The 17,391-nt window shown below is 42.3% G+C and overlaps 1 protein-coding gene across 9 annotated transcripts in view; it reads left to right on the forward strand.

Moving 5' to 3' along the window:
- The first annotated feature begins 736 nt into the window (after positions 1-736).
- The window catches only part of ANO6 (anoctamin 6), a 203,784-nt gene continuing 187,129 nt past the window's right edge, over positions 737-17,391 (forward strand). For 2 of the 9 annotated variants that reach the window (XM_067009134.1, XM_067009137.1), the window contains exon 1: positions 858-1,335. Coding sequence is in view for 3 of the 9 variants with exons in the window: in XM_059081599.2 (XP_058937582.1) it covers positions 1,263-1,335 (73 nt within the window). In the remaining 6 variants the exon portion in view is untranslated. Of the gene's footprint in view, positions 1,336-1,537; positions 1,647-1,736; positions 1,856-17,391 lie in introns of those variants that run through there. The other 7 variants (XM_059081599.2, XM_059081597.2, XM_059081595.2 and 4 more) reach the window with 7 other exon arrangements.

A 17,391-nucleotide genomic window follows, 5' to 3' on the forward strand; every position in this document is an offset into this window, starting at 1 on the left:
GATGCGGGTTCGTGCCCGGGTCCGGGAAGATCCCACATGCCGCGGAGCGGCTGGGCCCGTGAGCCATGGCCGCTGAGCCTGCGCGTCCGCAGCCTGTGCTCCGCAATGGGAGAGGCCACAACAGGGAGAGGCCCGCGTACAGCTAAAAAAAAAAAAAACAAACTACCCCATGTATCTTAAAAGCAGAAATCCCTTTGTATTTGTCTTACAAATGCTGGCCTCCAGCATTGCGTTCTTAAACTCTCTGCCTCAACTTTCAGTACTTTGTTTGTCTGGTTCTGATGTTTTTTCACAGTGCTTTATAAGAGTTTACACCTAACCCATAGTGCAGGTCTTCACTTCTTTTGCCTTTGTAACACCGAGGATGAAGTTTTTAAGGTCCCCATACGCTGCACGCTCCGTGATCATCTTCCGACCACTCCCTGTGCGCGCTCCTGCGGGCCGGGGAAGGTGGCGCTTCTCCAGCCTCCTAACCTCACTTGAGGCGGAAATCCTCCTGCCTTTCGTGAACGTGTTTCTTTAGATCTCGCTCTCTGGGTCTTTTTTCTGTTGTTTCTCATCTACGAGTTTGACCTCCTCTGTAATTACCCCCGCCCCATTCTCCTATAGAATACACGTTCCCCCACTTGGAGTCAGAGTAATTGATACTTTAACATCCGCCATTGGCCCCCACTTCGTCTTTAAACACCATGCAAACGCGCTCTCCTTCAGGGTCCTGCCTGGGAGCTCCCGCAGCGTTTTCCCCTCTCTCGTAACAGATGCCAAAGAGAGCGAGGCCCCGGACGTGCCCATATATGACCTTGGAACAGAAGGCAGCCTCGTTTGGAGGCAACGTTCGGGGGAACTCTGTCCACTCCCACCCTCGCGTGGTCTCGCCTCCCCCTTCGGCGAGTTCAGTCGCGTGCACAACGCGGGCGCCGGCTACTCCCTCTCTTCTCTCGACTTCCTTCTGAGAGCCTCATAAACCGGGGGAAGTTCAATCATTCCTCAGCGAGCCTCGGCGCTCACTGGGCATGCTCAGTGGCCGGGCCCGGCTCCGGTGGCCAGAGGCTGCCTTGGGCGCAGGGCTCAGGTCGGCGGCCGCTTGGGCTCGGCTTCCCCGAGCGCGGGCTGAGCACAGCGGCCCCTGAGCCGGGAGCGAGACGCTCCCCGCCCCGCCCCGGCGTCCCCGCCCGGGCGCCGGCCCCGCCAGAGCGCCGTCGTTCCGGACCCCGAAAGCCCCCAACTTCACGCCAAGTTCCGAGCCGTCTCCGGGGGGAGCCATGCAAATGATGACCAGGGACGTTCTGCTAGAAATGGAGCTGGAGGAGGACGACGACGACGATGGGGATATCGGTGAGCCGCGGGTTCCGGAGGTGGGCCGGCGCGGGGCCCCGCGTCCGCTCCCGAAAGCCCGAGCCAAAGCGGGAGAAGTCGGGGACTGCGCGTGGGCGCCGCACCCTCGGGAATGGAAGTGTTGGCGGGGACCCTCGGCCGCTTGGAGGAGCTCGGGTGCGGGGGGCCGTGGGGGGAGGGGGGAGGGGGAAGGGGGAAGCCCGCGCCGCCCGCCCCGGGCCGCAGTGCGGCTGCCTCGCGCCGCTGACCGGCGGGCGAACGGGCGGCCCCCGGGAAAGCCGGGGAGGCGCGGGGTACGCGCCGGTCCCAAGGTCAGTTTCCGGACGGGCGAGGGACGCGGCCCCTGAGTAGTCACGGTAGATACGGCGACGCCCCCGAGCGCGGAAGTCTTGACTCAGAACAACAACTTTTGGGTCATTTTCTCCGGCTCGAAGAGGCGCGGGCGGCGAGCCCGTGGGCGGGGTTCGGGGAGCGCGCCCGGTTTGGGAGAGCAGGGGTGTGACCCGCCTGAATCCTTAAGGTGAAAGCAGACGCGTGGCTCTGGGACGGAGGGTTGGGCCTGGGTGGGGCGGCCCGGGAACTGATTTGTGGCCACCGGGCGCGGGCCAGGATCCTTTTTCCGTCCGCAGCGCCCGAGGGGGAACGGATGGGAGGAGGAAGCCCTTAGGCTGGGTGGACCGCAAGGCATTTCCTACCCGTCCAGAGGGCCCCGGTGCCCCATTTCTGGTTAAAAGTGCTTAGAAAGAGTGGATAGAACGGAGGGAGAGCTGTTTAAGAGTTAAAACGGAGTGGGAGGAGGTGAGGAAGGCGAAAGCAATTGGAGCAGTGGGGAGAAAATCTGGTCCTTAAAGAGAACACTGGCAGGGAATGATGGCATATTGGGTCCGTCTGGAAGACGGGCAGTTAAATTACCAGGCAGACTCCGACTCAGTTTCCTGGACGCCAAATCAGTTTAAAAAACGTAACAGTTCCTGCTCGTGTACTAATACTTTTCTCTAATATATGCTTCCCTAATACATTCTTCTCTAATAACTTTAGAAGTAACTTAATTTTAGGAGATAGATGTGGTTTCTCGTTCACATTTTAGGTTCTGCTCATTTGTTTTTCTGGTTTTTCTAGCTCTATTGAGATATAATTGACATATAACAATGTGTAAGTTTAAGGTGTACAACGTCTTGATACATTTATAAGTTGCAAAATGATTACCACCGTAGAGTTAGCTAACACCTCCGCAATGTCACTTAATTACCATTTGTTTTTTGTGTCTAGAACATTTAAGATCTTCTCTCAAAGTATAAGATACAGTATTATGAACTCTAATCACTATGCTGTAAATAGATCCCTGGAACTTATTCATCTTCTAACTGGAAGTGTACCCTTTGGCCAGTATCTCCTCACCCTCCCCCCACAACATTCTGCTGTTTCTGTAAGTTCACCTTTTTTATATTTCACATATAAGTGATATCATACAGTATTTGTATTTCTCTGCCTTATTTCACTTAACATAATGCCATCAAATTCCATTTGTGTTGTTGCAAATGACAGGATTTCCTTCTTTCTCATGGCTGAATAATATTCCACAACATATATATATATTATATATACATGACATATCATCTCTGTCCATTCATCTGTAGACAGACAATTAACGTCTTTCCACGTCTTGGCTATTGTAGGCACTGCTCATTTAAATCCAAAACCAAATTTAATAGAAGGGATTGTACTCCATGGTTTAGCATTACCTTTCATTCACTTGAGAACAGTTTATTAGGTATCCATTCTTATGGAGGGAGCAAATAGTAGTATTCTTTTTTATAGGAGAGAAAACTGAAGCTCACAGGTTCATCTGCTTAGCTTCTCACACAGCTTATTAAGATTCAAACCCAGGTTTTCTGACTTGCAAGACCTGTGCATACTGATGCCCTTTTCAGCACGTCACTCCAGCTGTCAGATAATATATAATGCTCCTATTTAGCAGGCTGCGGAAGTAAATCATGATTTCATACAATATAAATCATAGGAACAAACTTTAAAAAGTTATAAAATTAGCACAGTCTGTTTCATAGGAAAACACTCATCTGTTGTGGTAAATAAGGGTAAAAAACCAAATGGAAATTGAAGTAAGCAAGAGACTCTGAGCTTTGTTCCAACCTGCTATCAGTAGATCTCAATTTAGAAAGAAAACTAACTTGGGCTAGTTTGTGCTGACCTGATAGTTGTATCAAGTCAAACAGCGTAGATACATTTAAGAAAGTTAAATATTCTCTACTCTTCTTGCATCCCACCCTCCAAAGTCTACTGAAATTAATACTTTAGTGTATATAGGGGTCAAGTCAACATACTTTATGTCAACAAATATCATCAGGTCTCAGCAATTTGGGGTTGTTATACAAATTTAATGTGGGTTGCAGTGATTTATATCAAGAGATGTTTACCATGCCAATGGAAAGTTTATGTCATTGAAAATAATAAGCCTTTTTGGATGTCACCAGAAGTAGGCTGATGGTATACAGACGTTTATCAAATAATTATAAAACTATGGAAAGGGAGACTCTGGTGAAATGAAGATTATCATTTTAACCTCTGCCTCTAGTTTTGTAATGCAGGGCTGTGTTCAAGCTATTGACTAACATATTTCTCCTAGTACTTGATTGTCACAACTAATAGTTGTATAATAATTTAAAACCCACTCAGGTACTGAAGATTTCTATGAAATATCTCTATAGTTATTAACTTTATAATTCAGAGCAGGAGAGTTATTTTGACATAAGTTCTTGGGTAAGACATCTATGATCAATTAATTTGCAAGAGGCAAAAAGAAAAACTATTTAGATGTGGTCCCTGGTTACATCACAGAAATATTTTACATATGTAAATGGAAGTGTGCCCTTTGGTAGACTGGGATTTGGGCTGCTTTTTTTTTTTTTTTTAACCTGTGGGTTTCTGCTTATTTTTGAAGCACATTTAGTGCTTTAAGTGTGAAGATTGCTTCCTTGTTTGGCATTAACTAATCTAGAGAATCAAAGATGGTAAATCTCACTATGGTGTCCTTTCCATATTTGCTTTACTCATGACCACTAGAAATTGTGCCCAAAGGTTTGTGAAAGCGGCAGCCTATTGGCATGAGAGCATTTGTGCAAAAGGCCACTTATTTTCTAAATCGGCTCCAACAACCAACCACAGGTGTTATCTTGAGGCAGTGGTGGCAGGAAGTATTTGGCTCATGGCCTTTATTGCACTGGTGCTGGTGGAGATCACGTGTTGAGGCAGGTTCTGTGCGCCTGGTCTGCGGAAGAGTATCTTTAGCTGCCTTGCTTCCAGAAACACCTCCCCCCCCGCCCCCCGCCACACACCCTGCCACCCCATTAATCAGTAAATTGAATTTAACATCTCTTCTTCTTGATGTAGAAAGTGATAGAAATAATTTTTATAGCCAGAATGTAGATATTTAGTATGCCCTTTTGTTTCTTGCATTTCTGTTGTTCAAACTTCACTGAGGAAAGAAAAGTATTCTCAGAAAAGAAGGGAGTTATCAGGAACACTTCAGATAGTTCAGGCAAAAGGTTTTTTGTTTAAATGGTTGTTTGTATCAACTGAAAAAAAATGTACAACCTAAGAGTTGAGAATTATGTTTAGTTTGGGGACCCTACTGAGGACTATAGCCTGGGATAACAGCCTCTCAGGTAGCTTTGAGGAACTGTTTCAAAGAGGTAAGGGAGAGGCCAGGTTATATAGGAGTTTTTTGCTGGGGGAAAACAAACAAACAAGCAAAATCAAAATCACGTGGTTGAACATCAGAAGATTACTGCTAATCACAAAAAAACAGACATCTCAAGATAAAGATTTTAGTGCTTTTCTATGTATGGGAAAATGCAAGAGTCTGGGCTTATTGAAATCATTCCTTTAATGTTCATCTTAACTATCTAGGGCCAGCATCCTGTTTTTCTCCATCGTGAATCCCCTCCAGGGGGCATCATGGGGTAGCTGCAGTGGTTGATGGGTTTATGGCAGCAGCATCTTCATTCACTGAAATGGCCGGTGACATTTTTTGACCACTTTGGATTCCCTGTCCGTTCATGGTAGAGTTTACTCTCTGATCCCCACAGCTAATGGTCCTGTCATTGGGGTGGGGGATGGGTGGGAAGAGGCCCATTATCTCTAAGGGATAATGATCCAGCTCTACCTCCCAAGTGTCTTTGTTGCCTCCCTTTTCACTGTCACATTCTTATATAGACTTATCTTCCTGCACTATCTCTAGCCCCTCACTACAAACTTTATGTTTAATCACTTGCAAATCTGATCCTAGCATCAGTTTTGCTTTGTCACCATTAATTGAGCAAGCCTGCGCTAGTTGTAGGATCAGGTGTTGGGAGGCAAAAAATGAGTAAGACGCAGGCTTTGGCTGTGGAGAGGTGGGTCCCATGGAACCAGCCATTTGCAGTAAGTGCTGTTATTGAGGTACATACACAGCCGTGGAGAGGCTGGGAGACCGCTGCACAGAAGAGATTAGATTGTTGGGCCAGGTGCTGAAGAAGCAGGCAGGCATAAAGAACAGGAGGAGAGCCTGGAGTTGTCAAGTATTGCCTATGGTGGAAGGGAGCAGTCACGAGGCTGGGAAGGCCGGGGGGGTGTGGCCCCATGAAGAAATCCTCCAAATGTTTTAAGGGTTTTGGATTTTACCCTGTAGGTGATTTGGAGCTCCAGAAAGGTTATAAGGAAAGGAGTGATAGAATCAAATTTGCTTTTGGAAAGATCTCCCTGGCAGTGCATTAGGAAATGGGTTGGAGAGGGGAGATGTTTGAGGTAAGCCTTTCTGGTAGTCAGGTTCAGAAATGGCCTGCAGTGGCCATGAGAATAGAGAGGAGTGGGTCTGAGAGCTTATGAAAGAGGCAGCATCTCTAAGGTCTTGGAGACCGAATGTGTCCAGCAAGCAGAGAGGAGCCTGGGATGACTCTTGGACTTTAGAGCTGTGGCAGGTGGAGGAGAACAGATGTGCAGGAGGGGAGAGTTTTGTATTGTTCCAGCAAGCCTTACATTCTTCTCCTCTGCTTTAGCTCAGACCGTTGTCCTTCCCAGTAATACTAGACTCTCCTCCTCTTTCTCAGCAGCTCTCTCTCCTTCTAAACCCCTCACAATCCCGGGAAGCTATTGTTGTTCCCTCTAGCCCAAAGCACCCACCAATGAATGCTCACACCCCTTATTTTTCTCTTCCACGCAATTAGCATTCACCTTGTACTTTGGCTGTTCATTATCTTTGCATTAATTAATCCCCCCAACTAGAATGTGAATTTCTTGGGGTCTGAGACTAGGTCATGCAAAATATCCCAAATGTTGTAGACATTCCATTACTATAATTTAAGAAAATTCTTACTTCCTCACCCTCTAAAATGAAAGCTTATCAAAGGCAGCTGTTTTGTGTGTACTTTCTGTTCTAAGCTATGTCCCTAGTGCTTGGAATGGTGCTTGATATTCAGTGGAAGCCAAGCAAATCATTGTGGAAAGAAAGAATAAATGAATTACTTTGAATATTTAAACAAATAAATTAAATTATTTAATTAAATAAATGAATGAATAATAAACATAATACTTAGTGGTTTTTATGGCCCTCATGGAGTTCTCTTCTTTGGCACCTGGAGATGCCCACAGTCACCTGCTATAAAAATAAAAACATTGATTGTACATACTCTTCCAGGAACTCTTCTAGGTTCTGTGGTCCGTGACTTCTGGTACCTCACTATCTTGGAAGGAGGCAGATATGTGAATAGATAATTGCAGTCATCTGTGATTAATGCTGTACTGTAATCAAGTTGTGTACCAGGGTCAGGATAAAACATGTAACCTTGCTTAAGGGAATCCAGGATGGCTCTACAGAGGTGGTGCCTATGCCAGCCCTGGAGGAAAAGCCAGATAGGTGAGGGAAGGAGCAAGAACAGTAGAGTTTCCTGAGCATTCCTAAATGTTCCCTGATTTCTCAACAAATCACCCTTGAAGCTGCCCTTGCCTTATTTGCTATGACAAGTGGCTCATATGTATATAGGGTGTGTGTGTGTGTGTGTGTGTGTGTGTGTGTGTGTGTATGTATATGTATGTATTCTTTACCAGGGTATGACAGCTAAAAAGCAAAACAAAGCAAACTATTCTTAAAGTCGTTCTCTTTGAACATAGTCGGTCTTACCCTGTTGCATAAACCTTTTGTTATTTTCAGTTTCAAATCCACAGTCACAATTTATCTTCCATGTTCTAACTCTCAAGTCAAATAATTGCTTTCCAAAAGGTTCCCCAGTCCTCTTACAAGTCTCAATTGTTCTTTGGATCTGACACAAACAGAGCTCTAAAAGAGGAAAAGAGTTCTACACACATGCCCCCACCCCTTTTTTTTTTCTCAAGGGGTTGTAACAGTCACGTATGTTGATTGCTGTACATTTGGGTTTTTTTCCTCTTAGAAACCAATAAACTTAGACTAAAAGCTCCTGTGAAGATTTACCTCAGAGATATTATTTAAATGCTGACATTCTTGGGGGAATATTATACTATACTGTTAAGAATTCCACAGTCAGGCTTTAAGTTAAAGGATGGTCTTGAACTCTCAAAGCGTTATTTGTAGCAAGTTAGATTAAAATCATTGTATTTTATAGAAGTTTCCACTCTAGCTAATACTTTAGGTTTTCTTATGTTATCATACATATCAGTTTGTGTTTTGTATTCCAGTCAATTCAGTAAATCTTAACAAAACGTATAGTCTTAGAGGGAGAAGTGCTATCTTATTTCCCTTTGTATGCTACAGCCTACATATAATAATGCTTTTCACATAGTCCCAAACATTTGTTAAGGGATTGTTTTTTAGATTGTAATGGGAAGCTTTGTTTGCTATAAGATTTAAGCTGCTTGATCTGCTTTTGATACAAATCTTTCAGGCCTGGGTCTGTGCAAAAATCACGATTTTTAGAACAGAAAAACATCATTTCCAATCACCTTCAACCAAGGAAACATACTTCTTGACTGTTTGGTAACTCATGTAAATGTAGAGATTGTGAGAATTGTCTTATGCCATTTTTGCTTTTCCTTTGGTTTTGTCTTGCTTTTTTAAAGGCAACTAATTTAGCAGCCATCCCAAGGAGCAGCCAGTTTAAAGAATATTAGGTGAAAATGTCAACAATAGAATATTTTGGACATGTACCAAAGAGCAATCCAGATACTATTCGGCCCCAAATCAGAAAGAACGTTGGCACAGAAGACAAGTTGAAGGGTTAATAGGCAGCTTTCTCCGCCGTGGTATTATTACTGCCCTGGGTACGTGTCTGAATACTAATTGAAGGAACTTGCTGCAGTAAAGTTATTCAGCAGCCAAAAATACAAATGAAAGAAAATATATTCTTTTGTGAAGTCCAGATGTTGCTTTTATATTTAATGCTTTCAGTCTAAGACATTGAAACTCTACTATTTCCTACATTATTTAAAAATACAAATACTTGAAATTGGGGGAAGAAAGGATATTAGTCATTAAAATTCTCTTTTCTATAATTTTTATTTTAACTTTGGCAGAACTTTAGCCAAAAGTCAAAGTCATGTAAATAGATGTTCTTTCACAAAGTACAATTATGCAAATTGCAGGCTTGTTTATAAAGCTTGTTTTATATAAACTAAGATTGTGTTTACATAATTGATTTTTTTATGATTCTTCAGACATTCTATCTAGACGTTTGAAAAATAGTCTTTGGCTTTGCACAGACAGGATGATGGTTAGATTTTTCTTGTGGCATCCCATAGACACAGACTTAAGCATTAAAAATTTTTTTTTTCTGATTTCTGCAAAGTTTTTAAGAAAAATTATTCCCCACTAAATTTTTTTTTTTTTTTTAGATGTTGGGGGCAGGAGTTTATTAATTAATGTATTTATTTTTGCTGTGTTGGGTCTTCGTTTCTGTGCGAGGGCTTTCTCTAGTTGTGGCAAGCAGGGGCCACTCTTCATCGCGGTGCGCGGGCCTCTCATTGATCGCGGCCTCTCTTTTTGCGGAGCACAGGCTCCAGACGCACAGGCTCACTAGTTGTGGCGTACGGGCTTAGTTGCTCCGTGGCAATGTGGGATCCTCCCAGACCAGGGCTCGAACCCGTGTCCCTAGCATTAGCAGGCAGGTTCTCAACCACTGTGCCACCAGGGAAGCCCCCCACTAAATTTTAAACAAAAATAATACACCCTCCCCACATATAAAACTCAGACCCTTAACATTATTTTCAGTGTTTTATTGTAATTTATATTATGATTTTAAACAATTGCATTCATTTGTTGTATCATTTTATTTCCTTCTACTGTTACTTACTAAACAATTCCTGAATGCTCAATCTGTGTAAAGCATAAGATACTTTTTTCTAAGCAAACAAAAGAAAAACCAACAAATAAAACCCACCCTTTGTTTCTATGTAATACAGGTAGTGAAGAAACAGTGTAAACTCACTGATCTTAGATGCTACTTAGGGAAAGTAGACTTTAAAGACTGAGCTTCTTGGTTTCTTTGGGGAAAGTTAATCCCTAAAGAGGACATTAAAAAAAAAAAAAACACACACAAAACGAAAGAGCCTGTGAAGGCTGTGCTGATGCAGAACCATGAGGAGGGAAGGAGACAGGCCTGCACTCAGAAGACCTGAATTAGTGGTTGGCTTTGGCACCTAGAATCCATCACCTGCAGCAAGTTTCTTGGCTTCTCAGCTGGTCTTTTTAGCCCTTGTGGGGTTGCTAGGAGGGTGCAAGGAGGCATGTACAATGGGGGGTGTGGGGCCTTTTTACTCACACTATCTGAGTGGCAGTTACAGTATCACCATCATAATGAATTTTTAAATTTAAAAGCAGTCATGGGAACTGCTACTCTTTTTTTTTTTTTTTTTAACATCTTTATTGGAGTATAATTGCTTTACAATAGTTGTGTTGGCTTCTGCTGTATAACAAAGTGAATCAGCTATACATATGGAACTGTTACTCTTAACCTCGGGGAGCTCTAAGTCCTTGCCTGGTTTTGTGTTGCTCTGTGTCATATTATGCATGCAGGAACTGTCCACTAAGTGTCAGGTTAAGGGTGATCATGACCGTGGCTGTGCTGCAGACACATGTACTTAAAGATAAAAGAGTTGAAGAATAGCATGTGGTTTCTGCAAAGAGATAATTACTGAGTGTGCTTTCCTATACTCTTAACTGATCTTCTGACAGAATGACAGTGTTACTCAGATTCCAGGAAACCTATTTCAGGGGGAATCTCTTTCAGGGAATCTTAGCAAAAGGTTGCAACAGCTGACACTTGGCTCCCAATAAATGGCTTATAAATGTAGGGATTGTATTTCCATTGGTAGCACATGTGGCTTATCCCATCCTCCCAATTGCTGTCAGGCAGTTCTTACCAAGTATGTATGCCCCCATGTGTCATCATGTAACTGAATGCATAAGAAGTGAGGAAGAAGACTTCTTTTAAGTAAAAAGTGAATAGCTTTTATTACAAATAGAGCCTTTAGAGTATCACAGGAGAACTGGGGAGAGAACGATTGATGATGAGATTCTCCATTGTCACTACTGAATTGTGGAAACATGGAGGATCATTCAGAGTGTTCACCATTTAGTGGAGGGAGGGAAGTCACAAGGCAGTGAAGGGAGATTGTTGACCTATGGTAAAAACCTTTGACTTGACCTTCACATCCATCCCACCACCCCTTTCCCAATTTTTGATCATTGTATATATGTAGGCACTGTCAGTCTGGGCCACTCATCCTCTTAATGTCTTCTAGAATTGGAGATTACCCTGCCTCTCTCAGAGGGGACCTTCTTAGCCCCTTGTTGCCTCAGCATACGCAAACCCCGCTCTCAGAGGGCTGGGGGATGGATGCCTTGGGAATCGACATCCGCTTGGATGTGGAGGGAAGAAGGAGAGGCGAGGCCCCAGGGATTCCACCCCCACCCAACAAAGCCCTGGATAAGTGTAGGTATTAGGGATCAGGTGAAAGTGATCTTTTCTTGAGGTTTGGATTTGCGGATGAAAACCTGAATTTCATTAGAGGTACTTATACCGGAGGCAAAAGAAAAGGATGACTTCCCTGTGTTGGAAGATCATTTCCACCGTCTGTTACAGACAGCCTCACCTTGGCCAAGGATGTGGACCTGTGTCCTGTTGGACTACGAATATATGTGGTGAGGGAGAAAGGGGCCACTCTGCTGGGCTGTGGTCCTTTTTATTTATCCACATCAGCTCCTCCTCCTCGGTTGAGTCTGTTACCTTGCCTCTGTCTCAGTACTTTTGTCAGACACTTAGCCTGGGTCTGCAGAGGTGGAGGGCACCACTCGTTAAACTTACGTTTTAGACAGATATAAGTTGAAATTCTAGTCCAGACATTCACTAATTGTGTGACCTTGAGTGATTAACATAACTTTCTCCTCCTCTGTAAAATGGAGCTAATATTAGAACCGACTTCAAGGGTGATTGTGTTAAAAATGATGATTTTAAAAAGCTTACTTCGCAGGATTGTGGTCCCTGATACACTAAAAGCCCTCCATAATTATGACCTAATGGTAGTATTATAGATAGCTGCTTTTACCTATATTTTAACTCAGATGTATCTCTTTTGCTTTTTATTAGCGATTTTACCATTCTTCCACTTGTATAGCTCACTGTCATTTTTTGTCTTTTTCATTAAACTGTGAGCATCTTGAGGCTATCATCTCAGTGAGCAGCTTAATGCCTGGCACAGCATAGGTGATCGATACAATTTTGTTGAATGAGTGAGCAGATGAATGACAGATATTGACTATTGAAGAGCTGTGTGGTATGATTGGAAAGGTAGGCCTTTGGATACAGATCAACCCTTGGACAGGTTCATAAAACTTTGGAGCCTTGGTTTCCATATTAGAAAAGTGTAGTAGAGATAATAATACAGAAAGGGTAATGATACTTTACGGAATTGTTATAAAGTTTAAAATTAACATATAAAAGGATGAGGGACATTTCCAGGCACATAATAGGCCAGTAAGTAATAGTGATAGTCATGATAAAGCAACTAAGAATGGAGAAGTGTAAGTGACTGGCGTAACCTAAGTTGAATTTTCCAGTAGATGGATTTCACAATAGAATTGTATCATCCCTTTGAATATATATAATTTTAGTAAGAAAGGTAAGAGAATATAGGATAAAGATTCATAATGAAATTGAAATGATACTTTGATAGTCTTTACACTAAAGAAAATGTGTGAGAAATAGGAGCATTTCTTAATGTAGCGAATTTAAGATTTTGAAAGTATCTTTTATCAAAGTCTACAGGGTATGGTTGATATTGAGCATGTGAACTTTCAGTGAAATAAACTTTTAATAAAATATGTAGTTTTAAATAAATATGTAATTTTGCTTATCATTTGAATGGTCAGTTATTTTAAATGGGAAAATTCTAAAATATTTAATTTGCTACGAGACTAAAATGTCTGTTCATTGAGTTTTATTGAAAAGTTTGAAGTCAAGTAAAACCTGTTAAAAGAGACGGATGTGATATGGATCAAAATGATAAAACAGAAGACATGAACACACAGAGAAATTGCTACCCTTATGGTTTGAATTGTTTTGAATTTAGTGATATTAAAAAAATAAAATAATCCATACCTAATTTGCAAAATAGGTATATGAAATAATGTTTCTCATTTTGTAAGCTTGAAGTTTGGGAATGATTCAGCCTACACCAGTCTGTTAGAAATTAAACACTGCCAGGCCCCCTCTAGCAGCATCAGACCTAAGAAAAGTTAGATATTCCATTCCATTTGGGTAGATGAGAGCAAAAGAAAAGGAAGAAGGCTATATTTAATCCCCCAATACAGTAGAGTTTAAGGTTATTTGCTTTATAGGTAAGGCTTTCCTAGAAGTGACTTTTCAATAAAAGCCAGAGTTACATCCTTCAGTTACTGCACTTAGAACTGCAGTTCTTGTTGTCCACTGGGTTTCAGCCTATCCTCCATCCACAAGATGCCAGTTTGTCTCATATTTCCTGCCTCCATTTAAATTTAGGTAGTATTTAGTACTCACTGGGTACATGCTTCTATAACAGGCATATTACAGCTTACAAATCACAGAGGAGACGTGAACATTTCTAACAGGCTTTGCCATACACTCTAAGGGTAAGCAACACAGCAAATGGCTTTTGAGCAATGGGGTAATCATGGTTTTCCTGAGGGTTACAGTTGCCTAAACTGTGGCTAGTGGCTTGTTTTATACTCCAAAATACTTACTTTGAAGAGTTCAGTCACCATACTGACTTATTTGACACACACACAAAAATCCCTTTGAAAGCTGATCATAGAATTGCTAGCGGTGGCCTTCATAAATCAGGTCTATTGCTTTTTTAAAAAGTCATGTACATAGAGATTTCATTTAGCTCAGAGCACTGGCTTGATCTCATCTCACAATCTTTATTAATTCAGTAAATATTTTCTGAAGACCTCCTAGGTCATGTGCTATTTAAGGTCTGAGGATACAGAACCAGGGAGAGAAGATCACATCTTCGGTGGAGCTTATATTCTAATAAGTGATCAAATAAAACCCAAAAATGCACGTGGAAATGCATTCATTTACCTAATGTCTGTTTACCACCTTCTCTGTGCCAGGCATTGTGCTGGGCACTAGGAATTCAATACACAAGGCAGAAGAAACGGCCTCTGCCCTCGATGAGTAGCCATGCTGGCAGGGAAGACAAACATGCCAACCGATCACCAGCAAATTATATTTAAAGATTGTGAAAAAAGAGACAGAACCAGGATAACACAGCTGAGGACAGAAGTGGGGTGTATCCAAAGCCGGTTCAGGGGGCTGGGCCCTCCCTGGGGGGATGGCTGACAAGTACAGCTGTTTTTCTCATAATTCTAAAAATAGCATGGACTTAGACTATAATCTTTAAAAAGCAGGTCTACAAGAAGGCTCAAGATGTACATTAGACTGACGTGTAAAACACCACACGTGTTTTCAGGCTCACAACTTCAGCTGTACTGGGGGAATCCTCCACGCAGGAACTTTGTGTTGATTTCAGTAGCTGTTAACGCACCTTGCAAAGGTGAGCAAGTAGCATTAGTACTGTACTTTCGGTTCTTTGCCTCTTCGTTCCTTGATAGATGGGCTAAAATGTTAGCACTGCATTGGAAAGCAGCGAAACTTAGTGGGTCACTCCCAGTACCTTTCTGTCTTTCGTTGTAGCTCAGTGTAGCATAATCTTCTACCTGAAATTGAGGGAGAAGGTGAGGTTGGGCGCAAGCAATTCTGTGCATTTTCCCTGAGCTGTCGGAGGAGGAGGATGGGGAGATGGGGTAGGTACCTCTTGTTCCCTGTGCTCCACCCTTTCCTCTCCTGACTTGAAAGGGGCGGGGAGCTGACAAGAATGCCTTTTCTAGATTCTCAGCCAGGAACTGGTTCTCTGGTCTCTTCCTGCCCAGGTCGCTGTGGGGTGTGACTCATTCCTGTTTGGAAGTGACTGACTTTGGCTGAGAGTCCTAACCAAGCCCCTGAAGCATGAATCAGAATTTGTGTGATGGTGGAAAAGCCCCACAGAGACCCTGAGGTGCCCCCTCAGGAATTTCTCCCCTTGAGAAATCCTAATACTAGAGAAACACTCTCTAAACAATAAGGTCCTACTGTATAGCACAGAGAACTGTATTCCATATCCTATGATAAACCATGGAAAGGAATATAAAAAAAGACTGTATATATATATGTGTAACTGAGTCACTTTGCTGTACAGCAGAAATTAATACAACAGTGTAAGTCAACTATACTTCAATAAAAAAATATTGAAAAGAAAATAAATTTAAAAATAGAGAAACGCTCTCTAGAATTCCTTCACTGTGAATAGCCAGTACCCTGGTATTAGGGTAATATGGAAGATGCAAATAAAAACTTCTTTTGTTTTCAGTTGATAGGGCAGAAAGAAGCAGATGCAAATTGTTTCCATTTACTCTTCAAAAATCCTGTTATTTTTCTGTGTTAGGATCTTTTCATACACAACTGAAATCTAGCAGGCAATATGACTGTATTGTTAAACTTATTGTTATATCCATTACAACTAATTCCTTTCAAATGGAGCCTGTTTTCCTTATAAATGCCATTGAGATCAAGTATAAGAGATCCTATCATTAACCCTTTGCCATGCTTTTATCTGAACCCTCCATTCTAGTAATGTTTATTTATTTAGTCCAGTGGTATTTTTTTTAACATGTAAAAGGCATATTTTACATGTTATAAAATGCACAGTTCAATGTTCAGTTTAGTAAATTTTGACAATTCTATAACCACCCACCCAAAATAAGACAGAGTACATTTTCATAGTCCTTTCATTTCAGGCTGTCACCACCCCCCAATCCAGGCAAACACTTAATGACATCTACTACCATAAATTGGTTTCTTAAACTTCATACAAATGAAATCATAGAGCATATAGTCTTTTGTGTAGCTGGCTTCTTTCACTTGGCATAATATTTTTGGAGATTCATTCATATTGTGGGTATCAATAGCAGTCTGGTATATTTTAGCTATAAGAATATCTGGAAAAATATTTTGAATTATGTCTTAACATATTACATCTCAGATAAGGAGCAAACTAACAATACTTAGCCTTTTAATTCTATTTTTACTCTAAAGCCAAGTACTTTTTGGTCTTAGTTATTTTCGTGCTTTGTAATCTTTTTAGAAGCTCATACAATGCCTTGCCTGTAATAGGAAATTGGCAGATGTTTTCTTTAAGTTGGAAGGGAATGTATGAGGAAAATTAACTCGTATCTCATTTTATAGAAATTCAGATTTTAATTGCCCTGCTGTGACGTGAAACCAAACAGCACTTTCCTTCTGGGCACTGGTCTGCTGATGATTTTATTGATGAGTATATTCGTCCAGAGTGGACCATTTGTGGGCTCTTTCCTCCAGTGTAAGGAGTTCAAGTGTAATAATAATTCATTTTTCCAAAAGGTCAGTTCTTACTGATGTTTTTATTTTTTTTACTTGTAAAAATATTCTAAACAGATATTATTAGCCTCATTCGGTAATTGAAGAGCTCTGAGAACAAAAACAGTAACAGTGACCTATCCAGAATGAAGGAGCGATTCAATGCTGGTGCAGGATACTCGATGCCAAAATATTTGTCCTAGCACATGTGTTGCAAGCTCCCAGAGAAGTTTTTGACACTGACGTTGGTTTCCCTTAAGAGTGACTCATGATTTCTTGAGCCTGGTTTCCACCATTAGTCATCCCCACTGCTTGGGTTAAAGCAGGCTGTTAGACTCTGCCTGGATTGCAGCCTTCACAGTCCCCCCACCTGGCCCCCACCCCCTTGATCCCCACCTCCTGGCTCAGCCACTCAGCAGTCTCTGGAACCAATTCTGACTCCAGGCAAGCAGGATTTTATAATTCAGCATTTAGTATCAGTGCAGCATCAACCTTGTGTTTGTGTTTCAGTTCAGGTAAGTTGGCTTGTCCTTTTTTCCCCAGTTGCCTAAACTCTTTTCTCAGAAGCATGCCTAGAACGTCAGTATCCCTAGTTCTTCAGGTCCTGACTTAGTCTCATCAGTGTCTCCTAATAGCTCTCATGCCTGGGAAGTGAAGTCCTTCCTCCCGCTGTGTGGTACCCCCTGTCCCTTGCCAGGAGCAGACCCTAATCATGGCCTGCCTGTGTCCCCAGAGTTAATAACATGAGCTGTACCTCTGTTCTTTTCTTTAGCTGTGCTTACCAGTGGTACCTGAAATCTTGGACCCTAAATTGCCATCAAGCTGTATTTCTTTTCACTCCATTTCATTAGTCATGCCATGCTGGCTGCTGTAAGTGGGGCTGTAAGAGTGGGATACAGTTTCCTGCAGTAAGAGATAGGAGACTTAACTTCAGCCCGACACCTAAGAAAGATCAAGTGCTTACTGGAATGTGGGCAAACCACCTCCTGGGCAAGGAGGAAATCTGCGCCTGGCAGTAAACAGTTCTATTCAAAAGCGGTTCCCCGGTGCTGGGAGGGACCTAGTTGAACATCGGGGTAACTGAACCAAGCTGGTACTCAGCTGGGAGTGCTGCTGG

Source organism: Kogia breviceps, chromosome 12 (genome assembly GCF_026419965.1).
Source record: "Kogia breviceps isolate mKogBre1 chromosome 12, mKogBre1 haplotype 1, whole genome shotgun sequence".
NCBI classification, from domain to species: domain Eukaryota; kingdom Metazoa; phylum Chordata; class Mammalia; order Artiodactyla; family Physeteridae; genus Kogia; species Kogia breviceps.